The sequence below is a fragment of the Somniosus microcephalus genome, unplaced genomic scaffold, assembly GCF_052327205.1.
Source record: "Somniosus microcephalus isolate GS21.2 unplaced genomic scaffold, FLI_Smic_1.0 scaffold719, whole genome shotgun sequence".
NCBI classification, from domain to species: domain Eukaryota; kingdom Metazoa; phylum Chordata; class Chondrichthyes; order Squaliformes; family Somniosidae; genus Somniosus; species Somniosus microcephalus.
The window spans coordinates 37,395-62,331 of record NW_028225906.1 but is presented as its reverse complement, the minus strand read 5'-3'; the positions used below and the strand labels follow the sequence as shown (position 1 = coordinate 62,331).

General features: G+C 51.9%; 1 protein-coding gene across 1 annotated transcript in view; it reads left to right on the top strand.

Moving 5' to 3' along the window:
• LOC147081171 (uncharacterized) overlaps positions 1-24,937 on the top strand; it is a gene marked incomplete at its 3' end in the record, with an annotated part of 64,777 nt that overhangs the window by 3,491 nt on the left and 36,349 nt on the right. The window contains exons 2-8 of the mRNA XM_085980914.1: positions 1,100-1,184; positions 3,414-3,749; positions 6,372-6,631; positions 17,404-17,556; positions 19,066-19,218; positions 21,233-21,379; positions 22,728-22,865. Coding sequence (XP_085837040.1) covers positions 1,100-1,184; positions 3,414-3,749; positions 6,372-6,631; positions 17,404-17,556; positions 19,066-19,218; positions 21,233-21,379; positions 22,728-22,865 — 1,272 coding nt within the window. The remainder of the gene's footprint in view (positions 1-1,099; positions 1,185-3,413; positions 3,750-6,371; positions 6,632-17,403; positions 17,557-19,065; positions 19,219-21,232; positions 21,380-22,727; positions 22,866-24,937) is intronic.

The following is a 24,937-nucleotide window of genomic DNA, read 5'->3' as shown; positions in this document are numbered from 1 at the left end:
ATATGCTGATGGGGTTAGATGAAGAGGGGTGGGAGGAGGCTCGTGTGGAGCATAAACACCGGCAGCGAGAGTTGGGCCGAATGGCCTGTTCCTGTGCTGTATGTACGGTGTAATATCCAACAATCAAATACAGAGAAAGGATTTTCCAGCTGAAGCTCGGTTTTCGAGCGTTCCTTGACTTGTCTGGTAGTCTCTCCACTGAGTGCCTCGCAGTGTGGCATGCGTCTTTGCTTCGGTTTTTCAGTGCAGCTCTTTGACACCGTCACGGGTCAGGTCAGTACAATCGGTCATTTTCAACTCCGCACTGTTGCCCTACCTGTGCCAGTCCCTCACTCCATGCCACCGCTCTCCCAACTGAAAGAGTGCAATACAAAGGGATTATAAAAAGCAGAGCCAAAGAAAGACTTGCATTTATATAGCGCCTTTCACGACCTCAGGACGCCCCCAAAGCGCTTTACAGCCAATGCAGTACTTTTGAAGTGGAGTCACTGTTGTAATGAAGGAAACGTGGCAACCAATTTGCGCACAGCAAGCTCCCACAAATGCAGCAATGTGACAATGACCAGCTCATCTGTTTCTGTTATGTGGCTTGTGGTATAAATATTGGCCTCAGGACACCCGGGGAGAACTTCCCCCCCTGCTCTTCTTCGAAATAGTGGCCATGGGATCTTTTACATCCACCTGAGAGAACAGACGGGGCCTCGGTTTAACGTCTCATCCGAAAGACGGGCACCTCTGACAGTGCAGCACTCCCTCAGCACTGCACTGGGAGTGTCAGCCTGGAATTTGGTGCTCGAGTCTCTGGAGTGGGGCTTGAACACACAACCTTCTGACTCAGAGGCGAGAGAGAGAGAGCTACCCACGGAGCCACTGGCTGACTCTCTTGGTTGCAAATCAGGGTGAAGTCAAGTTTGAAGGAAGGTAAGGCGAAAAGGTAGAAGGGGTTGTCTGTTTACGAGCTGGAACCGCCTCGAACCCATGGGCGTCTCGTGTCAAATTTGGGTGGGTGGGGTGGGGAGATGGTGAGGAGGATTCATCAAATCGGGACAGTTTGTTTGTCTGCCGGCTCTTCTGAATTTCTTTGCTCCTCTTTATTCAGGGGGAACCGAACAGTAAGGTTCAGGCCGCAGCAGAACCAGGCCTCCTGGTGCTGGAGACGAGCCCCAGCGGCAGAGTAAGTCGAGGTAAGGTGGCCCGTTGAAAATGACCGTCGTTAGGGCAGCGAACCCGGCAGCCATTTTTTGTGCGCAGCAAGATCCCACAAGAGGCAGCGCGAGCTGAGTGGCACGGCAACCTGTTTTGGGTGGTGTTGGCCGAGGCTGGGCTGTTGACCAGTACACCAGGAGAACTCCCCTGCCCCTTCTCCAAACAGTGCCCGTGGGATTTGTGTGTCGTCTGGCAGGCCATGTCAAAGGGCAGAGAGGTGAAGATGGAGTCCCACATGGATAGCGTCAATGAGATCAACATAGAAACATAGAAGATAGGAGCAGGAGTAGGCCATTCGGCCCCAGAGCCTGCTCCGCCATTCAATGAGATCATGGCTGATCATCCAAATTCAGTACCGTGTCCCTGCCTTCTCCCCATATCCCTTGATCCCTTTAGCCTTTAAGAAATATATCTAACTCCTTCTTGAATATATTTAATGACTTGGCCTCAACTGCCTTCTGTGGTAGAGAATTCCACAGGTTCACCACTCTGGGTGAAGAAATTCCTCCTCATCTCTGTCCTAAATGGCTTACCCCCTTATCCTTAGACTGTGACCCCTGTTTCTGGACTCCCCCGCCATTGGGAACATCCTTCCTGCATCTAGTCTGTCTAGTCCTGTTAGAATTTTATAAGTTTCAATGAGATCCCCTCTCATTCTTCTAAACTCTAGCGAATATAAGCCCAATCGACCCAATCTCTCCTCATACGTCATTCCTGCCATCCCAGGTATCAGTCTGGTAAATCTTCGCTGAACTCCCTCCATGGCCAGAACATCCTTCCTCAGATAAGGCGACTAAAACTGCACACAATACTCAAGGTGTGGTCTCACCAAGGCCCTGTACAACTGCAGCAAGACATCCTTGTTCCTGTACTCGAACCCTCTCGCTATGAAGGCCAGCATACCATTTGCCTTCTTAACCACCTGCATGCTTACCTTCAGCGACTGGTGCACAAGGACACCCAGGTCTCGTTGCACTTCCCCTTCTCCCAATCTATTGCCATTCAGATAATAATCTGCCTTCCTGTTTTTGCCACCAAAGTGGATAACCTCGCATTTATCCACATTATACTGCATCTGCCCAATCACCCAACCTGTCCAAATCATACTGGAGTTTCTCGGCATCCTCTTCACAGCACACACGCCCACCCAGCTTTGTGTCATCTGCAAACTTGGAGATATTACATCTAGTTCCCTTGTCTAGATCATTAATATATATTGTGAATAGCTGGGGTCCAAGGACCGAACCCTGCTGTACCCCACTAGTCACTGCCTGCCACTCGGAAAAAGAGCCGTTTATTCCAACTCTTTGCTTCCTGTCTGCCAACCAGTTCTCTATCCAAGTCAGTACCTTGCCCCCAATCCCATGTGCCTTAACTTTACACGCTAATCTCTTATGCGGGACTTTATCGAAAGCCTTCTGAAAGTCCAAATACACCACATCCACTGGTTCTCCCTTATCTATTCTACCAGTTACATCCTCAAAAAATTCCAGTAGATTAGTCAAGCACGATTTACCTTTTGTAAATCCATGTTGACTTTTTCCGATCCTGTCACTGTTTAGGCAGGAGGGCCGAGAATCTGGATTTAGCGGCATCGTGCTTGATGTAAGATAGCAGGAAAGAGTCCTGGGGTTTTGGTGGATTTTTAAAAATTCATTCACGGGATGTGGGCATCGCTGGCAAGGCCAGCATTTATTGCCCATCCCGAGTTGCTCTTGAGAAGGTGGTGGTGAGCCGCCGCCTTGAACCGCTGCAGTCCGTGTGGTGAAGGTGCTCCCACAGTGCTGTTAGGGAGGGAGTTCCAGGATTTTGACCCAGCAACGAAGAAGGATCGGCGATATATTTCCAAGTCAGGATGGTGTGTGACTTGGAGGGGAACTTGGAGGTGGTGGTGTTCCCATGCGCCTACTGCCCTTGTCCTTCTAGGTGGAAGAGGTCGCGGGTTTGGGAGGTGCTGTTGAAGAAGCCTTGGCGAGTTGCTGCAGTGCATCTTGTAGATGGTACACACTGCAGCCACGGTGCGCCGGTGGTGGAGGGAGTGAATGTTTAAGGTGGTGGATGGGGTGCCAATCAAGCGGGCTGCTTTGTCCTGGATGGTGTCTGAGCTTCTCCCTCAGTTGAACGTGCAGCGACAGGATGATGGTGCGACGCGTCACGCTGTGCCCCGGGAAGTAAACGTGCCCGTGTTTTATTATTTTTTTTTGCAGCGATTGGCGAAGCGGTGGATACGGCCTCCAAGAAGCTGGGGCAAGCGTCGAATCCCGCGACGGGCACCGCAAGTGTGATGGGAAACGTTGCTTCGCAGTGCAGCAAGGAAGCGCCTTCCACCGGGACCAGCCAGGAGGTCGTGGCGAAGCCCCCCATGGCGGATCGTCCAGAAGCCGTCGCGGTTACAGGCCTCCGAGGGGAAGAGGCGGGGGGCAAAGAGGGGCAGGGCAAATCGGGCGAGCCCCGTCTGGGCCTGGAGTCGCCGGCCTCTGACACGGTGACCATCAGTCGGCCAGGATCTCAACCCGGACCTCTTCCCACCAAAGGTCTCCCAGGTGAAGCCCAAGAGCTCCTACTTTTCCTCTTTGCCCCTCTGTTAACACGTCTCTGTTCCCAGCCGACACTGTCCTGAACCAGTCCGCTCATTATTCCCAGGAGTTTTCTCCCGCCTCGGCGGCAGGCATCTTGTCCTTAGTGGCTTTGATAGAGTAGATAGGGAGAAAACCGTTTCCACTGGCTGGACAACCAGAGGATACAGATTTACAGTGATTGGCAAAAGGACCAGAGGCGACATGAGACTTTTTATTTTACGCAGCGAGTTAGTTGTGTCTGATCTGGAATGCACTGCCTGAAAGGGTGGTGGAAGCAGATTCAATAGTAACTCCAGCCCTACAACCGTCAGAGAAAATTCTCATCCTTGTTTTCAGATCCCTCCATGGCCTCGCCCCTCCCTATCTGTAATCTCCTCCAGCCACACAACCCCCTGAGATATCTGCGCTCCCCGAATTCTGCCCTCTTGAGCATCCCTGAGTATAATCGCTGCACCATTGGCGGCCGTGCCTTCAGCCTTGCCTAGGCCCTCAGCTCTGGAATTCCCTCCCTAAACCTCTCCGCCTCTCTCTCCTCCTTTAAGACGCTCCTTAAAACCTACCTCTTTGACCAAGCTTTTGGTCATCTGTCCTGATACCTCCTTATGTGGCTCGGTGTCAAATTTTGTCCGATAACGCTCCTGTGAAGCGCCTTGGGACGTTTTACTACGTTCAAGGCGCTATATAAATGCAAGTTGCCGTTGTTGAAAGGGTGGTGGAAGCAGATTCAATAGTCACACTGTTCACAACCTTGGTGTCATATTTGACCGTGAAATGAGCTTCCGACCACATACTCGCAGCATAACTAAGACCGCCTACTTCCACCTCCGTAACATCGCCCGTCTCCGCCCCGCCTCAGCCCATCCGCTGCTGAAACCCTCATCCATGCCTTTGTTACCTCTAGACTTGACTGTTCCAACACACTCCTGGCCGGCCTCCCACATTCCACCCTACGTAAACTTGAGGTCATCCAAAACTCTGCTGCCCGTGTCCTAACTCACACCAAGTCCCGTTCGTCCATCACCCTTGTGCTCGCTGACCTACATTGGCTCCCGGTTAAACAGCGCCTTGATTTCAAAATTCTCATCCTTGTTTTCAAATCCCTGTATGGCCTCGCCACCTTCCTATCTCTGTAATTCCTCCAGCCCCACAACCCCGCCGAGATATCTGCGCTCCTCTAATTCTGCCCTCTTGAACATCCCTGATTATAATCGCTCAACCATTGGTGGCCGTGCCTTCTGTTGTTGCCGAGGCCCCAAGCTCTGGGATTCCCTGCCTAAACCTCTCCGCCTCGCTACCTCTCTTTCCTCCTTTAAGACTCTCCTTAAAACCTACCTCTTTGACCAAGGTTTTGGTCACCTGCTCTAATATCTCCTTGTGTGGCTCGGTGTCAAATTTTTTTGTCTTATAACCACTCCTGTGCAGCGCTTTGGGACGTTTTGCAGTTTTGGTCGCCTTATCTGAGGAAGGATGTTCTTGCCATGGAGGGAGTGCAGCGAAGATTCACCAGACTGATACCTGGGATGGCAGGAATGACGTATGAGGAGAGATTGGGTCGATTGGGCTTGTACTCGCTGGAGTTTAGAAGAATGAGAGGGGATCTCATTGAAACTTATAAAATTCTAACAGGACTAGACAGACTAGATGCAGGAAGGATGTTCCCAATGGCGGGGGAGTCCAGAACCAGGGGTCACAGTCTAAGGATAAGGGGTAAGCCATTTAGGACAGAGATGAGGAGGAATTTCTTCACCCAGAGAGTGGTGAACCTGTGGAATTCTCTACCACAGAGGGCCGCAGAGGCCAATTCATTAAATATATTCAAGAAGGAGTTAGATATATTTCTTAAGGCTAAAGGGATCAAGGGATATGGCGAGAAGGCAGGGACAGGGTACTGAATTTGGATGATAAGCCATGATCTCATTGAATGGCGGAGCAGGCTCGAGGGGCCGAATGGCCTACTCCTGCTCCTATCTTCTATGTTTCTATGTTTAAAGATTAGAATGTGGGAGGCCAGCCAGGAGTGTGTCGGAATAGTCAAGTCTAGAGATAAATACAAGTTGTTGTAACTTTCAAAAGGGAATTGGATAAATATTTGAAAAGGAAATATTTGCAGGGATATAGGAGCGGGTCTAATTGGACAGCTCTTTCAAAGAGCCGGCAGGGGCGTGACGGGCCGAATGGCAGCACGGTGGCATAGTGGTTAGCGCTATTGCCTCACAGCGCCAGGGACCCGGGTTCAAATCCGGCCTCGGGTGACTGTCTGTGTGGAGTTTGCACATTCTCCCCGTGTTTGCGTGGGTTTCCTCCGGGTGCTCCGGTTTCCTCCCACAGTCCAAAGATGTGCGGGTTAGGATGATTGGCCATGATAAAAATTGGCCCTTAGTGTTAGGGGGGATTAAATACGCGGGGTTACGGGGATAGGGCTTGGGTGGGATGGCTGTCGGTGTAGGGACCAGGTGCTAGGGTTTGGATGATCAGCCATGATCTCGTTGAATGGTGGAGCAGGCTCGAAGGGCCGAATGGCCTACTCCTGTTCCTAGTTTCTATGTTTCTGTGCTCTTCTGATTCTATGATTCCTTTCTTCCTCAGGTCATGCTGCCAAAACGTTCCCCGCCTCCCCCACCAAGGCTCCGGGGGCCAACAGGGCGAAGATGACACTAACCGGGATCAGCAAGTCGCCGAATTCCATCCAGAGCCTGGCCATGAAGCTGCTGAGCGTGCCGAGCGGCCGGGCGGGGAACGAGGTGGCGGCGGTCCCGGTGGAGACGCAGAGGCTGATCCTGCTTCCGGACGAGAAGCCCAAGGTCCACAAAGCGCGGAAGTCGATATCCAGACCCGGCGGCAGTCAGGTACCGAGCGAGCCCCCGCCCGCCCGCCCACGCGCGCAAAGCCCCGCGCGGGTAGCGCTTACGCACAGGGCACTCTGGCGCCACCCGCTGGCCACTTGCCTTCTCCCCCCCCCCCCGGCCCCGCAAACGCCGGTGAGTGCCCTATCTTGGCTGGGCTGCAAGAGGGAGGAATGGTGAGCCGAGGAGAGGTAGTTTTCCCCCTGCCACAAGCCCGCGTACATAGCCCAAACTCCCATCCTCCCGGTTGCTGCTTCCAACGTCCCAATCATAAGGGCTGGTGGGCACATTTCCTGCCCTACTGAACGGCAATAGATTGGGAGAAGGGGAAGTGCAACGAGACCTGGGTGTCCTTGTGCACCAGTCGCTGAAGGTAAGCATGCAGGTGCAGCAGGCGGTTAAGAAGGTAAATGGTATGTTGGCCTTCGTAGCGAGAGGGTTCGAGTACAGGAGCAAGGATGTCTTGATGCAGTTGTACAGGGCCTTGGTGAGACCACACCATGAGTATTGTGTGTAGCTTTGGTCGCCTTATCTGAGGATGGATGTTCTTGCCATGGAGGGAGTGCAGCGAAGATTCACCAGACTGGTACCTGGGATGGCAGGAATGACATATGAGGAGAGATTGGGTAAATTGTGCTTATACTCGCTGGAGTTTAGAAGAATGAGAAGGGATCTCATTGAAACTTATAAAATTCTGACAGGACTGGGCAGACTAGAACATAAGAACATAAGAAATAGGAGCAGGAGTAGGCCAATCGGCCCCTCGAGCCTGCTCCGCCATTCAATAAGATCATGGCTGATCTGATCCTAACCGCCAATCCACTATCACAGAACCATCTCCTGAATCTAACAGAATTAGACACACGAAATCGGAGCAGGATCAGGCTACACAGCCCCTGGGCCCGCTCCGCTACCCACAGGGCCATGACCGATCCGAACCTAGACTCATGTCCAAATTCCTGCCCGCTCCCCGTAACCCTTAATTCCCTTTACTTCTAGGAAACTGTCTATTTCTGTTTTAAATTTATGTAATGATGTAGCTTCTACAGCTTTTTGGGGCAGCATATTCCATGGACCTACCACCCTCTGAGTGAAGTAGTTCCTCCTCATCTCAGTTTTGAAAGAGCAGCCCCTTATTCTAAGACTATGCCCCCTAGTTCTAGTTTCACCCATCATCGGGAACATCTTCCCCGCATCCACCCGATCCGACCCCTTCACAATCTTATATGTTTCAATAAGATCGCCTCTCATTCTTCTGAACTCCAATGAGTAGAGTCCCAATCTACTCAACCTCTCCTCATATGTCCATCCCCTCATCCCCGGGATTAACCGAGTGAACCTTCTTTGTACTGACTCGAGAGCAAGTATGTCCTTTCTTAAGTATGGACACCAAAACTGTACGCAGTATTCCAGGTGCGGCCTCACCAATACCTTGTACAACTGAAGCAATACCTCCCTATTTTTATATTCTATCCCCCTAGCAATGGAAGCCAACATTCCATTGGCCTTCTTAATCACTTGCTGCACCTGCATACTAACCTTTTGAGTTTCGTGCACCAGGACCCCCAGATCCCTTTGTACTTCAGTACTTTCCAGTTTCTTGCCATTAAGATAATAACTTGCTCTACGATTTTTCCTGCCAAAGTGCATAACCTCACACTTTCCAGTATTGTATTCCATCTGCCAAATCTCTGCCCACTTACTTAGCCTGTCGATGTCCCCTTGCAGGTTTTTTATGTCCTCCTCACTCACTACTTTCCCTCTCATCTTAGTATCATCTGCAAACTTTGATATGTTACACTCGGTCCCCCCCTCCAAATCGTTAATATAGATTGTAAAGAGTTGGGGACCCAGCACTGACCCCTGCAGAACACCACTAGTTACTGATTGCCAGTCTGAGAATGAACCATTTATCCCAACTCTCTGCCTTCTGTTAGATAGCCAATCCTCTATCCATGCCAGAATATTACCCCCAATCCCGTGATTTTTTATCTTAAGCAATAATCTTTTGTGTGGCACCTTGTCAAATGCCTTTTGGAAGTCTAAATACACTACGTCCACTGGTTCCCCTTTATCCACCCTATACGTTACTTCCTCAAAGAACTCCAGCAAATTTGTCAAACATGACTTCCCCTTCATAAAACCATGCTGACTTTGTCCTATTAAATGATGATTATCCAAATGTCCTGTTACTGTCTCCTTAATAATGGACTCCAAAATTTTACCTACCACAGATGTTAGGCTAACCGGTCTATAGTTTCCAGCCTTCTGTCTACTGCCCTTTTTAAATAAGGGTGTTACATTAGCAGTTTTCCAGTCTGCCGGGACCTTTGCCGAGTCCAGGGAGTTTTGGAAAATTATTACCAATGCATCCACAATCCCTACCGCCACTTCCCTCAAGACCCTAGGATGTAAGTCATCAGGTCCAGGTGATTTATCCGCCTTGAGTCCCATTATTTTACCGAGTACCACTTAGTGATTTTGATCGTGTTTAGCTCCTCCCCCCGTTTAGCCCCCTGTTTGTCCAGTGTTGGGATATTCTTAGTGTCTTCTACTGTAAAGACTGATGTAAAATATTCATTCAGTGGTTTGCCATCTCCATATTTCCCACCATTAATTTCCCGGTCTCATCCTCTAAGGGACCAACATTTACTTTAGCCACCCTTTTTCTTTTTATATAACTATAAAAACTCTTGCTATCTGTTTTTATATTTTTTGCTAATTTACTTTCATAATCTGTCTTCCCTTTCTTAATCAATCTTTTTGTTATTTTTTGCTGTCTTTTAAAGTTTTCCCAATCCTCTATCCTCCCACTAGATTTGGCTACCTTATATGCCCTTGTTTTTAGTCGAATACTATCCTTAATTTCTTTACACGGATGGCTGTCTTTTCTTTTACACCCTTTTCTTCTCAGTGGAATATATTTTTTTGGAAGTTGTAAAATAACTCCTTGAATGTACACCACTGATCATGTATCGTCTTACCCTTTAATCTATTTTCCCAATCCACTCTACTCAATTCCGCTCTCATACCTTCATAGTCTTCTTTATTCAAGCTTAGCACGCTTGTTTGAGATCCAACCTTCTCACCCTCTAATTGAATATGGAATTCAACCATGTTATGGTCACTCATTCCAAGGGGATCCTTTACTAGGACATTTAAAATTAATCCTGTCTCGTTACACAGGACCAGATCTAAGGTTGCTTGCCCCCTGGTCGGTTCAGTTACATACTGCTCAAGAAATCCATCCCTAATACACTCAATGAACTCATCCTCAAGGCTGCTCTGCCCAATTTGATTTGTCCAATTAATATGATAGTTGAAATCCCCCATAATTATAGATGTTCCCTTATTACAAGTCTCAACTATTTCCTGATTGATACTCCGTCCAACAGAGTTGCCACTGTTCGGAGGCCTATAGACTACGCCCACTAGTGTTTTTTTCCCCTTATTATTCCTTACCTCCACCCAAACTGTTTCATTATCCTGATCTTTTGACCCAATATCATTTCTCTGTATTACAGTGATTCCTTCCTTTATTAACATAGCCACCCCACCTCCCCTTCCTTCCTGCCTGTCCTTCCTGATCGTTAAATAACCTGGTATGTTTAATTCCCAGGCATTGTCACCCTGCAGCCATGTTTCTGTAATGGCCACAAGATCATACCCATATGTAGTTATTTGTGCCATTAACTCATCTATTTTGTTACGAATGCTACGTGCATTCAGATAGAGAACTTTCAAAGATGTTTTGTGACACTTAGTTCCTGCTTTTGCCCTTTTTATTACTTTACCTTTTACTCCATACCTTCTGCCCCTTCCTGACACGCTCTGGTTTTTAATTTCCCCACTGCTACCTAAGTCTATTACCTTCTCTGTTGTCATTTTTATTATTTGCTCTCTAGGAACCTCCCCCCCACTAGTTAGTTTAAAGCCCTCTCTACAGCCCTAGTTATATGATCCGCCAGGACTCTAGTCCCAGCACTGGCCAAGTGAAGCCCGTCCCAACGGAACAGCTCCCTCCTGCCCCAGTACTGATGCCAGTGTCCCAGGAAGCAAAACCCATTTCTCCCACACCAGTCTTTGAGCCACGCATTTAACTCTCTAATTTTATTTGTCCTAGCCAAATTCGCTCGTGGCTCAGGTAATAATCCAGAGATTATTACCCTTGTGGTTCTGCTTTTTAATTTGGCCCCTAGCTGCTCAAACTCCCTCAGCAGAACCTCCTTCCTTGTCCTATCTATGTCGTTGGTACCAACATGGACCACGACAACTGGATCCTCCCCCTCCCACTAGATGCAGGAAGGATGTTCCCGATGGCGGGGGAGTCCAGAACCAGGGCTCACAGTCTAAGGATAAGGGGTAAGCCATTTAGGACAGAGATGAGGAGGAATTTCTTCACCCAGAGATTGGTGAACCTGTGGAATTCTCTACCACAGAAGGCAGTTGAGGCCAATTCATTAAATATATTCAAGAAGGAGTTGGATATATTTCTTAAGGCTAAAGGGATCAAGGGATATGGGGAGAAAGCCGCGACAGGGTGCTGAATTTGGATGATCAGCCATGATCTCATTGAATGGCGGGGCAGGCTCAAGGGGCCGAATAGCCTACTCCTGCTTCTATGTTTCTATGATCAGATAGCAAAACCGAGCGGGCAGAGCAGATGAACAAGTTTATAATCACCCGTGGCCGTGGGTAGGAACACTGGAACAGGAGGCGGCCATTCAGCCCCGCGAGCCTGTTCCGCCATTCAGCGAGATCACGGCTGATCTGGATCCCAGCTCCATCTACCCGCCTTGACTCCATATCCTTTTGTACCCTCGGCCAAACAAAAATCTTATCGATCTCAGGTTTAAAATGATTAATTGAGCTATTTGAGGGCGAGAGTTCCGCACTTCTACCACCCTTTGCGCGCCGAAGTTCTCTCCTGAATGGCCTGGCTCTGATTTTAAGGTTATGTCCCCTTGTCTTAGACTCACCCCACCAGCGGAAAAAGATTCTCTCGATCTACCGTATCAATTTCAAAATCCTAAAAACCTCAATTAAATCACCCCTTAACCATCTATATTCCGGGGAATACGAGCCTAGTTTATGTAATCTCTCCTCATAATCTGACCCTTGGAGCCTCGGTAACATTCTGGTGAATCTGTGCTGCACTCCTTCCAAGGCCAAGATATCCTTTCTAAAGATGCGGTGCCCAGAACTGTACACAGTGCTCCGGATGTGGTCTGACCAGGGCTTTGTATTGCTGTCGCAAAACTACCTCCCCTTTATACTCTAGCCCTCTAATTATAAATGTAAGAAATCACACAACACCAGGTTATAGTCCAACAGCTTTATTTGAAATCACCAGCTTTCGGAGCGCTGCTCCTTCGTCGGGTGAAGTGGAGAGATGCATAAAAACACAGCTTATATAGTCAGAGAATAATGTCAGATGTTTACAGGTAATCTTTCTAACTGCCATTTATCACACCTCGGCAGAGAGATAATCACAGCAATCAAAGGTGTAAATGGTAATTATAAAGGTTAGCATTCCGTTAGCTTTTTGATTATTTTTTGTATCTGACCACCGCATTTTAGTACGGTAGGTTTAACCTTCAATCCAAGGCAAGGTGAGGCACGAGAAATGAGAAAAATCCAGTGGCTTTGCAATACGAGATTGATTCCTGGGATGGCGGGACTGTCGTATGAGAAGAGATTGAGTAAACTAGGCCTGTATTCTCTTGAATTCAGAAGAATGAGAGGGGATCTCATTGAAGCGTACAACATGATTACAGGGCTTGATAGGGTGGATGCTGGGAGAATGTTTCCCTTGGCTGGGGAGTCTAGAACCAGGGGCCACAGCCTCAGGATAAAGGGTAGGCCATTCAGGACTGAGATCATAGAATCATAGAAAGTTACAGCACGGAAGGAGGCCATTTTGGCCCATCGTGTCCGCGCCGGCCAACAAAGAGCGATCCAGCCTAATCCCACTTCCCAGCTCTTGGTCCGTAGCCCTGCAGGTTCGAGCATCCCAAGTGCACATCCAAGTACTTTTTAAATGTGGTTAGGGTTCCTGCCTCTACCACCCTTTCAGGCAGTGAGTTCCAGACCCCCCACAACCCTCTGGGTGAAGACATTTCCCCTCAAGTCCCCTCTAAACCTTCCACCAATTACTTTAAATCTGTGCCTCCTGGTTTTTGGCCCCTCTGCTAAGGGAAATAGGTCCTTTTTATCCACTTTATCTAGGCCCCTCATAATTTTATACACCTCAATAAGGTCTCCCCTCAGCCTCCTCTGTTCCAATGAAAACAGACCCAGCCTATCCAGTCTTTCCTCATAGCTAAGATTCTCTACTCCCAGCAACATCCTTGTAAATCTCCTCTGTACCCTCTCTAGTGCAATCACATCTTTCCTGTAATGAGAAGAGATGAGAAGAAATTTCTTCACACAGAGGGTGGTGAATCTTTGGAATTCTCTACCCCAGAGGGCTGTGGAGGCTCAGTCATTGGGTATATTCAAAACAGAAGAAGTCGATAGATTTCTGACTAGTAAAGGCATCAAGGGGTATGGCGATAGGGCCGGTGAATGGAGTTGAGGCAGAAGATCAGCCATGATCTCATTGAATGGCGGAGCAGGCTCGAAGGGCCGAATGGCCAACTCCTGCTCCTATTTCTTATGTTCTTACCGACCCTGATGGGACCCCGTGGCCATTTTCCATTTGGCACCTGCTTGCGTTGGATGAGAGTAATGTGGAACTGAGGCACAGACTATGCAACATCTCCTGCAATGCCCATCGTTAGAGGAACCCTGCACTGTTGCAGATCTTGCTGAATCCAACAACAAGGCGCAAAAATGTGTCCAGTTCTGGCTGGGCTATGTATAGACTGTCCGTGGACACGATAAGAAGAAGAAGTACAAAAGTAGAGAAGTTATGCTGAACCTTTATAAAACGCTGGTTAGCCCACAACTGGAGTATTGTGTCCAGTTCTGGTCACCACACTTTAGGAAGGATGTGAAGGCCCTTGAGAGGGTGCGGAGGAGATTTACCAGAATGGTTCCGGGGGTGGGGGATCTTAGCTACAAGGACAGCTTGGAGAAGCTGGATTTGTTTTCATTAGAGCAATGGAGGTTGAGGGGTGATTATGACGGGTTTGGATAGGCTAGATGGGGAAAGGTTGTTCCCACTAGTTGATGGTACAAGGACTAAGGGACACAGATTTAAGGTTTTGGGCAAGAGATGCAGGGGGGAATGTGAGGAAAAGCTTTTTTACGCAGCGAGTGATGAGGACCTGGAATTCGCTGCTGATGGAAGTGGTGGAAGCGGAGACACTCAAAGTTTTTAAGGGGAGACTGGATAGACACTTGAGGGAAATAAACTTGCAGGGCTACGGAGATAGAGCGGGGGAATGGGACTGACTGGATTGCTCTACAGAGAGCCGGCACCGACTCGATGGGCCGAATGGCCTCCTTTTGTGCTGTTATGACTCTATGTGTTGGGACTTCTATTAACTTCATACAAAACAGGTGATTTTGCTTTTGTGTAATATCGGCTTCAAGTAAGGAGTGGTCGGGATTGCAATACAGAGGCAGATTAGGGCAGATGATAGTGCTGACTTGGGTGTACCCTGATGATTTTATTTTCTTTCCATACGAACGAGCTTTTTTATAAAGAAATTTGGCGGTGGGGAGGGGTTGTCGGGGAGGATGGGTGGAGTAAAGGGTGTGTTGAGGTTGTGAAGCAAAGTCCTATCGCGATGTGAGGGAACAGGCGCACGCGATTGGCTTGTCATCCGAACATGGTTAGCGGGAGTCTTTGAAAAACTGATGCATTTCTCCGTCATTTTGAAACTGCCCCGGCTCAGTGGGTAGCTCGCTCTCTCCCTCGCCTCTGAGTCAGAAGGTCGAGGGTTCGAGTCCCCACTCCAGAGACTTGAGCCCATAATCTAAGCTGGCACCAGTCCCAGTGCAGTACTGAGGGAGCGCTGCGCTGTCGGAGGGTCAGTACTGAGGGAGCGCTGCGCTGTCGGAGGGTCAGTACTGAGGGAGTGCTGCGCTGTCGGAGGGGCAGTACTGAGGGAGTGCTGCGCTGTCGGAGGAGCAGTACTGAGGGAGCGCCGCACTGTCGGAGGGGCAGTACTGATGGATCACTGCAGTGTCGGATGGGCAGTACTGAGGGAGCGCTGCACTGTCGGAGGGGCAGTACTGAGGGAGCGCTGCGCTGTCGGAGGGGCAGTGCTGAGGGAGCGCCGCACTGTCATAGTGACAGTACTGAGGGAGCGCTGCACTGTCGGAGGGGCAGTACAGAGGGAGCGCCGCGCTGTCGGAGGGGCAGTACTGAGGGAGCGATGCACCGTCGGAGGGGCAGTACTGAGGTAGCGCCGCACTGTCGGAGGGACAGTACTGAGGGAGCGCAGCACTGTCGGAGGCGCAGTACTGAGGGAGTGCTGCGCTGTCGGAGGGGCAGTACTGAGGTAGCGCCGCACTGTCGGAGGGGCAGTACTGAGGGAGCGCCGCACTGTCGGAGGCGCAGTACTGAGGGAGTGCTGCGCTGTCGGAGGGGCAGTACTGAGGGAGCGCCGCACTGTCGGAGGGGCAGTACTGAGGGAGTGTGGCACTGTCAGAGGGGCAGTACTGAGGGAGCGATGCACCGTCGGAGGGGCAGTACTGAGGTAGCGCCGCACTGTCGGAGGGGCAGTACTGAGGTAGCGCCGCACTGTCGGAGGGGCAGTACTGAGGTAGCGCCGCACTGTCGGAGGGACAGTACTGAGGGGTGGCTGCACTGTCGGAGGGGCGGCACTGAGGGAGCGCTGCACTGTCGGAGGGGCAGTACTGAGGGAGCGCTGCACTGTCGGAGGGGCAGTACTGAGGTAGCGCCGCACTGTCGGAGGGGCAGTACTGAGGTAGCGCCGCACGGTCGGAGGGGCAGTACTGAGGTAGCGCCGCACTGTCGGAGGGGCGGTACTGAGGGAGCGGCGCACTGTCGGAGGGGCAGTACAGAGGGAGCGCTGCGCTGTCGGAGGTGCCGTCTTTCGGATGCGACATTAAACCGAGGCCCCGTCTGCCCCCTCAGGTGGACGTGAAAATATCCTATTTTAAAGAAGAGCGGGGCCTTCTGCCCGGTGTCCTGGGGCCAAATTTTATCCCTTAATCAACATCACTAAAAAACAGATGATCTGATCATTATCACATTGATGTTTGTGGGAGCTTGCTGTGCGCAAATTGGCTGCCGCGTTTCCTACATAACAACAGTGACTGCTCTTCAATAAGTACTTCATTGGCTGTAAAGGACGTGCCGAGGTCGCGAAAGGTGCTATAGAACTACAAGATCTCTATCTCTTTGTTTTGCACCTGGCTTCAAGTCTTCAATACATTTGGGGAATACAGCATGGATACAATGGATGTGCTGCAGCGGTGAGGGGCTGAACTAATTGCACAGGAGTACTTGCAGAACCAGGCCTGTGCTTGACTTGCGGCAGGTTGCAAGGTGGGACGGCGATGCAGAGAGATTGTTTTTACATTTACGAACGTATAGCGCAGAAACACCAACAACTTGTATTTATATAGCGCCTTTAACGTAGCAAAACGTCCCACGGCGCTTCACAGGAGTGTTAAAAGTCGAAAAATTTGACACCAAGCCCCATAAGGAGAAATTAGGGCAGGTGACCAAAAGCTTGGTCAAAGAGGTAGGTTTTAAGGAGCGTCTTAAAGGAGGAAAGAGAGGTAGCGAGGCGGAGAGGTTTAGGCAGGGAATTCTAGAGCTTAGGGCCCAGGCAACAGAAGGCACGGCTGCCAAAGGTTGAGCGATTATAATCAGGGATGCTCAAGAGGGCAGAATCAGAGGAGCGCAGATATCCCGAGGGGGATTGTCGGGCTGGAGGAGATTGCAGAGATAGAGAGGGGCAAGGAGGCCATGGAGGGATTTGAAAACAAGGATGAGAATTTTGAAATCGAGGCGCTGCTTAACCGGGAGCCAATGTAGGTCAGCGAGCACAGGGGTGATGGGCGAACGGGACTTGGTGCGAGTTAGGACACGGGCAGCCGAGTTTTGGATGACCTCAAGTTTACGGAGGGTAGAACGTGGGAGGCCGGCCAGGAGCGCGTTGGAATAGTCGAGGCAAAGGCATGGATGAGGGTTTCAGCAGCGGATGGGCGGAGACGGGCGTGGAAGCAGACGATCTTAGTCATGCTGCGGATATGTGGTCAGAAGTTCATTTCAGGGTCAAATACGACACCGAGGTTGAGAAACAGGCCGTTCGGTCCAACTGGTCCGTGTGGGTGTTTATGCTCCACACGAGCCTCCTCCCACCCCTCTTCATCTCACCCCATCAGCATATCCTTCGACAATAGCAAAATACTGCAGATGCTGGAAATCTGAAATAACAACAGAAAATGCTGGAAATACTCAGCAGGTCAGGCAGCATCGAGGAGAGAGAAACAGAGTTAACGTTTCAGGTCTGGGACCCTTCATCAGAACTGGAAAAAGCTGGAGATGTAACATATTAAGCAGGTGCCGAGACAGCATATCTTTCTCCCTCGTGTACTTATCTAGCTTCCCCATAAGCAGTCTTGCAGACTCCAGAGCAATCCTGGAGGGTTGAAGGACCACCCTGGATCTGCATGATGTGGAGTGGAATAAGAGATTGTGAACCCAGATTTCATTCACTTAAGTTTGGATTTTCACTCCTCGGGTATTCAATTTATATAGTGCCCTCCCCTGTAAAGTATTGTACCCTCCACACCTGCCAGCCCAATAATCCTGCTGTTCTTTGCAACTCTTACCCAATTCTACGCAGAGATTGCCAGCGGAGTTGGGGAGTGTGCCCCCTGAGCGGGCGGGCCAGGCCCCCGGGGGACCGGCGGAGGCAGAGCACGCAGTCCAGGCTCAGGACGAGAACCAGGAGGTCCACCGAGCGAGGAAGTCGATACTGAAAGGCAGCTTCAGTCAGGTACGGCGAGCAGCAGGCTCGCGCACCTTCTGCGGAGCGTCGGACCGGTTCTGGCAATGTTTAAAGAAGCGGAGGTGACTGAGTGGGGATGGGGTCTGCCAGCAAAAGAGCAAAAAGAAAATGTACCTGTATACCTCCCTCCCAAAAGCGTGTTGGGAATGTTACTTGAAGTGTTTTCTTCAGCCGCAGCTGTTCCCGTCGGCCGTCTGGCGTCCTGGTGAGTTTTTCCATCACTCTTGGTGGTGGATGCACAGCAAGTGAAGTAATAAAACTCACTTGGTTTGAGTATAAAGCAAGGCTTTAATCAGCTTGTTTCAGAACATGGAGGTCTAGTTGTACTTCACTAGTTCCTGTCTTACAAAATGTCCCTGGGCCAGCTGGGCCCACGCCCGAGTATTTATACTCCTTGGACGGCGCCACCAGCTGGCCGTCCAGTGTTACTTCATGAGTAGTTTCTTTATGACGATGAGATTTATAACAGCAAGTATCCCAGCTTCCTGGCGTCACCGTCCCCCCTTGACACTCTCCTCCCCTTCCTCGGACAGGTGCCGGTCTCCATCAGGCACCGACCAGACGCAGTGTGGGCCAATCACAGGGCCCACGAGGGAGGGGGGTCTCCTGCTCGACCCGAACGAGGCCCTTCTTTGTGATGCTAATGGACAGGAGATCTGCCCGGTTTACCCTCAGCCGAGCTGCCGTCTGCTGTAAGCGTCGACGGCAGGTTGCGGGGAGCAGACACGACGGGAGCTCGTCGAGGGTCTTTACCTGTGTACGCTGCTCTCACTGGCGAGTAGAGTGGGAGGGGTGGTGCGAGGTCACACCGCTGAGCTGGCGGCTGGAGGAACGACAGTCCTGCTCTGGACCGGCGCCTTCTTAAAAACTTACTTTTAATCCATGCGTTAAAGCAGGTTATCTTGGCAGATTGCTTCTTGGTATCTTAGGTCACAGTGTGGCTCAGTGGGTATCACTCTCACCATCTGAGTCAGAAGATTGAGTGTTCACCTCCCACTCCAGAGACTTGAACACAAACATCTAGGCTGACACTCCCAGTGCAGTACAGAGGGAGTGCAACGCTGTCAGAGGGTCAGTACTGAGGGAGCGCCGCACTGTCGGAGGGGCGGTACTGAGGGAGCGTTGCACTGTCGGGAGGGGCAGTACTGAGGGAGCGCTGCACTGTCGGAGGGGCAGTACTGAGGGAGTGCAGCACTGTCGGAGAGGCAGAACTGAGGGAGCGCTGCACTGTCGGAGGGGCTGTACTGAGGAAGCGCCGCACAGTCGGAGGGGCAGTACTGAGGGAGCGCCGCACAGTCGGAGGGGCAGTACTGAGGGAGCGCCGCACAGTCGGAGGGGCAGTACTGAGGGAGCGCCGCACTGTCGGAGGGGCAGTACTGAGGGAGTGCTGCACTGTCGGAGGGGCAGTACTGAGGGAGCGCTGCTCAACTCGAGGACACACGGTGACGCATTTGATTGGGTGTTTTTTTTCCCCTCTCGTTGTCTAACTCCGCACAGAGCCTGGCAGAGAAGTTGGCGAGCTTGCCCATTGGGCGGGCAGTTGGTGAGGTCCCTGGACCGGCGGAGGCAGAGCACGCAGTCCACGCTCAGGACGAGAACCAGGAGGTCCACAGAGCGAGGAAGTCAATACTCAAAGGCAGCTTCAGTCAGGTACTGAGAAAAAAAATCTTCACCTACCTTCTGGCAGAGTGGCGAACAGGTCGGAGAAACGTTAGAACAAAGGAAGAAATTTTGTCGCTGTTTTAATTGGGTCAAATGAGGGGCTGTTCATACCTGTACTACCGTCACTCGAGTCCGAGGGTGCGATTTCATATCTGCCACCTCTTCTCGTTCGCCCCGCCTCTTCTCGTTCGCCCCGCCTCTTCTCCTTCCCCCCGCCTCTTCTCCTTCCCCCCGCCTCTTCTCCTTCCCCCCGCCTCTTCTTCCCCCCGCCTCTTCTCCTTCCCCCGCCTCTTCTCCTTCCCCCCGCCTCTTCTCCTTCCCCCGCCTCTTCTCCTTCCCCCCGCCTCTTCTCGTTCGCCCCGCCTCTTCTCGTTCCCCCCGCCTCTTCTCGTTCCCCCCGCCTCTTCTCGTTCGCCCCGCCTCTTCTCCTTCGCCCCGCCTCTTCTCCTTCGCCCCGCCTCTTCTCCTTCGCCCCGCCTCTTCTCCTTCGCCCCGCCTCTTCTCCTTCGCCCCGCCTCTTCTCCTTCGCCCCGCCTCTTCTCCTTCGCCCCGCCTCTTCTCCTTCGCCCCGCCTCTTCTCCTTCGCCCCGCCTCTTCTCCTTCGCCCCGCCTCTTCTCCTTCGCCCCGCCTCTTCTCCTTCGCCCCGCCTCTTCTCCTTCGCCCCGCCTCTTCTCCTTCGCCCCGCCTCTTCTCCTTCGCCCCGCCTCTTCTCCTTCGCCCCGCCTCTTCTCCTTCGCCCCGCCTCTTCTCCTTCGCCCCGCCTCTTCTCCTTCGCCCCGCCTCTTCTCCTTCCCCCCGCCTCTTCTCGTTCGCCCCGCCTCTTCTCCTTCCCCCCGCCTCTTCTCCTTCCCCCCGCCTCTTCTCCTTCCCCCCGCCTCTTCAACTTCCCCCCGCCTCTTCTCCTTCCCCCGCCTCTTCTCGTTCGCCCCGCCTCTTCTCGTTCGCCCCGCCTCTTCTCGTTCGCCCCGCCTCTTCTCGTTCGCCCCGCCTCTTCTCGTTCGCCCCGCCTCTTCTCGTTCGCCCCGCCTCTTCTCGTTCGCCCCGCCTCTTCTCGTTCGCCCCGCCTCTTCTCGTTCGCCCCGCCTCTTCTCGTTCGCCCCGCCTCTTCTCGTTCGCCCCGCCTCTTCTCGTTCGCCCCGCCTCTTCTCCTTCCCCCCGCCTCTTCTCCTTCCCCCCGCCTCTTCTCCTTCCCCCCGCCTCTTCTCCTTCCCCCCGCCTCTTCTCCTTCGCCCCGCCTCTTCTCCTTCCCCCCGCCGCTTCTCCTTCCCCCCGCCGCTTCTCCTTCCCCCCGCCGCTTCTCCTTCCCCCCGCCTCTTCTCCTTCGCCCCGCCTCTTCTCCTTCCCCCCGCCTCTTCTCCTTCCCCCCGCCTCTTCTCCTTCCCCCCGCCTCTTCTCCTTCCCCCCGCCTCTTCTCCTTCCCCCCGCCTCTTCTCCTTCCCCCCGCCTCTTCTCCTTCCCCCCGCCTCTTCTCCTTCGCTCCGCCTCCTCTCCTTCCCCCCGCCTCCTCTCCTTCCCCCCGCCTCCTCTCCTTCCCCCCGCCTCCTCTCCTTCCCCCCGCCTCCTCTCCTTCCCCCCGCCTCCTCTCCTTCCCCCCGCCTCCTCTCCTTCCCCCCGCCTCCTCTCCTTCCCCCGCCTCCTCTCCTTCCCCCGCCTCCTCTCCTTCCCCCGCCTCCTCTCCTTCCCCCCGCCTCCTCTCCTTCCCCCCCGCCTCCTCTCCTTCCCCCCGCCTCTTCTCCTTCCCCCCGCCTCTTCTCCTTCCCCCCGCCTCTTCTCCTTCCCCCCGCCTCTTCTCCTTCCCCCCGCCTCTTCTCCTTCGCTCCGCCTCTGCTCCTTCCCCCCGCCTCCTCTCCTTCCCCCCGCCTCCTCTCCTTCCCCCCGCCTCCTCTCCTTCCCCCCGCCTCCCCTCGTTCCCTGCGCCTCCTCCCCCACCCTCGTCTTAACCATCATCATCACCACCACCGTTACCCCTTTGACCCTCCGTTCTGACTGACTTCCACGCAGGCTTTAGCGAAGAAGATGGCGAGCTTGCCGATGGGCCGGCCAGGCATCGAGGTTGCCGCGGAGACGGAGGTCACGGTCCAGGGTCCGGAGGCGTATCCGGAGATTCACAGAGCAAGGAAGTCGTTTCTCGCAACCAGCATCGGTCAGGTACGGTGGGTCGGCGGGGGGCGGGGGTGGGGGGGTGGGCGGGGAGGTGACTGATGATCTTTTATCAGCAAGTTACAGTAAGGTTAAATGTGGATAAATGTGAGGTTATCTACTTTGGTGTCAAAAACAGGAAGGCAGATTATTATCTGAATGGCAATAGATTGGGAGAAGGGGAAGTGCAACGAGACCTGGGTGTGCTTGTGCACCAGTTGCTGAAGGTAAGCATGCAGGTGCAGCAGGCGGTTAAGAAGGCAAATGGTATGTTGGCCTTCGTAGCGAGAGGGTTCGAGTACAGGAACAAGGATGTCTTGCTGCAGTTGTACAGGGCCTTGGTGAGACCACATCTTGAGTATTGTGTGCAGTTTTGGTCGCCTTATCTGAGGAAGGATGTTCTTGCCATGGAGGGAGTGCAGCGAAGATTCACCAGACTGATACCTGAGATGGCAGGAATGACGTATGAGGAGTGATTGGGCCGATTGGGCTTATATTCGCTGGAGTTTAGAAGAATGAGAGGGGATCTCATTGAAACTTATAAAATTCTAACAGGACTGGACAGTCTAGATGCAGGAAGGATGTTCCCGATGGTCGGGGAGTCCAGAACCAGGGGTCACAGTCTAAGGATAAGGGGTAAGCCATTTAGGACTGAGATGAGGAGGAATTTCTTCACCCAGAGAGTGGTGAACCTGTGGAATTCTCTACCACAGAAGACAGTTGAGGCCAATTCATTAAATATGTTCAAGAAGGAGTTAGATATATTTCTTAAGGCTAAAGGGATCAAGGGATATGGGGAGAAAGCAGGGACAGGGTACTGAATTTGGATGATCAGCCATGATCTCATTGAATGGCGGAGCAGGCTCGAGGGGCCGAATGGCCTACTCCTGCTCCTATCTTCTATGTTTCTATGAAACGGTTACTGGACAATGACATCTACAAGCGGGACCCAGAGTAACTCACTGAGTGATTCCCAGGGCCAGTCACTGGAGACAGTGTCCTTACCTTGGAATAATGAATCAATGGGAACCGCTCCTTGCAGACACTTTCAGTAAGGTTAAAACAGCAGGGTGTTAAAAAAAACAAAAAAAAAACGACCATCAGTGCTTACTTTATCGGAGTTTGTGTAAGCTGTGGTTGTGCATCCTTTGAAACACAATTGCCTGAAGGCACTTCATTTTAGAATAATAACTAGATCAAGGGAAGATTGGGAAAGTACGTGCGCTTTCAGTGGGAGTGTGCCTTGGAGTGCACCCGTCGCAGGGTTTTTAACGGGAGTCTAAAGCTTAACAGTCAGGCGTGCTAATTCAGTCCTCTCACCGTCCTTTTAATTCTTCCTGATGTGCAACGGATTCAGAGTTTGGTCAGGAGTCTGCCGAGCGAGACCCTTGGCCGGGTCGGGAGTGAGGTGTCGACGACAGAGAGTCAGAGCCAGGCGGAGAAGCCGAAGGTTCACCGAGCCAGGAAGTCCATGTTTAAACCCAGCCCCGCTCAGGTAACGTCGCAAGGAAGGATCACGCAGCTCCGATATCGGCTGGCTCGATAAGTTAGAAGCTGCGACAGCCCTGTTTATGTCGTCAAAGACCAGCTCTTGGCGTGGTACTCGTGTAAGGTTGAGCACTGGTTGTGGGCAAGTGGGTGTCACCAGTTCCAACGTGTAACTCCACCGAGGGGTGTGAATGGATGGGCCGAGCCCATAGCCTTGTGCTCTTTGGGGTTTGGTGTGTGACATGAATCAGTCATTCATGAAAGAAAGACTTATATGAAATAATACTGAGCGGCCTGCGGGTGGCGCTGTCTAGGGAGAGTATAAATACTCGGGCACGGGCCCAGCTTGCGCAGGACATTCTTAACAGGAACTAGTGAAGAACACAACTAGATCTCCATGTTGTAAAACAGTTGATTAAAGCTTTGTTTAACGCTTAGACCAAGTGCCCAGTAGTTTTCTTCTTACGTTAGTGTGTAACACCGATGCTGTAGAGTCAGCCAGTGGCTCAGTTGCTGGCACCCTCGTCTCCGAGTCAGAAGGTTGTGGGTTCAAAGTCCCACTCCAGAGACTTGAGCACAAAAATCCAGGCTGACACTCCCAGCGCGGTACCGAGGGAGAGCTGCACTGTCGGAGGTGCCGTCTTTCGGGTGAGACGTTAAACCGAGGCCCCCGTCTGCTCTCTCGGGTCGACGTAAAAGATCCAATGGCCACTATTTCGAAAAAGAGCAGGGGGAGTTATCCCCGGTGTCCTGCCCAATATTTATCCCTCAATCGCAAAAGAAATATACAGGAAACTCTTGATTTACTGGCACCTAAATAACCGGAAATCTCGGTTAACCGGCAAAATTCAGGAGTAGGTTCAGGTAAGTTTTACTTCATATTAGTGGCCGTTCCTGGATCTGTGGCTGTGTAATCGGGGTTCCTGCACTTGTTGCTAAGCAACAGGGACGCTTGGATCTTGTGGCCGGGTTCCTGCACCTGTTGCTAAGCAACAGGGAAGCCTGGATTTGTTGCTGTGCACGGAGCTCTCGTACCTTTTACTATACCTCTCTGTAATCCGGACTTTTTGATAAACCGGCACCACGCCGGTCCCGTCGGTGCCGGATGAAAAGAGTTTCCTGTAGCGCCTTTCACGACCACTGGACATCTCAAAGCGCTTCACAGCCAATGAAGTCCTTTTGAAGTGGAGTCACTGTTGTAATAGAGTCACAGAGTTATACAGCACAGAAAGAGGCCCTTCGGCCCATCGTGTCTGCGCCGCCCATCCATCCCTGTCCAGTCTAATCCCATTTTCCAGCATTTGGTCCATAGCCTTGTATGCAATGACATTTCAAGTGCTCATCCAAATGCTTCTTGAATGTTGTGAGGGTTCCTGCCTCTACCACCCTTTTAGGCATTGAGTTCCAGACTCCAACCACCCTCTGGGTGAAAAAGTTCCTCCTCAAATCCCCTCTAAATCTCCTGCCCCTTACCCTGAATCTATGCCCCCTTGTTATTGACCCCCTACTAAGGGGAAAAGTTCCTCTTTATCTACCCTATCTATGCCCATCATCATTTTGTACACCTCAATCAGGTCCCCCCTCAGCCTTCTTTGCTCCAAGGAAAACAACCCCAGCCTGTTTAGTCTTTCTTCATAGCTGAGGCGCTCCATCCCAGGTAACATCCTGGTGAATCTTCTCTGCACCCTCTCCAAAGCAATCACATCCTTCCTATAGTGAGGCGACCAGAACTGCACACAGTACTCCAGCTGTGGCCTCACCAGCGTTTTGTACAGCTCCATCATAACCTCCCTGCTCTTATATTCTATGCCTCGGCTAATGAAGGCAAGTATCCCATATGCCTTTTTAACCACCTTATCTACCTGTTCTGCTGCCTTCAGGGATCTATGTACATGTACACCAAGGTCCCTCTGACCCTCTGTACTTCCTAGGGTCCTACCACTCATTGTGTATTCCCTTGCCTTATTTGTCCGTCCAAAATGCATCACCTCGCACTTTTCAGGGTTAAATTCCATTTGCCACTTTTCCGCCCATCTGACCAACCCGTTTATATCGTCCTGTAGCCTGAGGCTTTCCTCC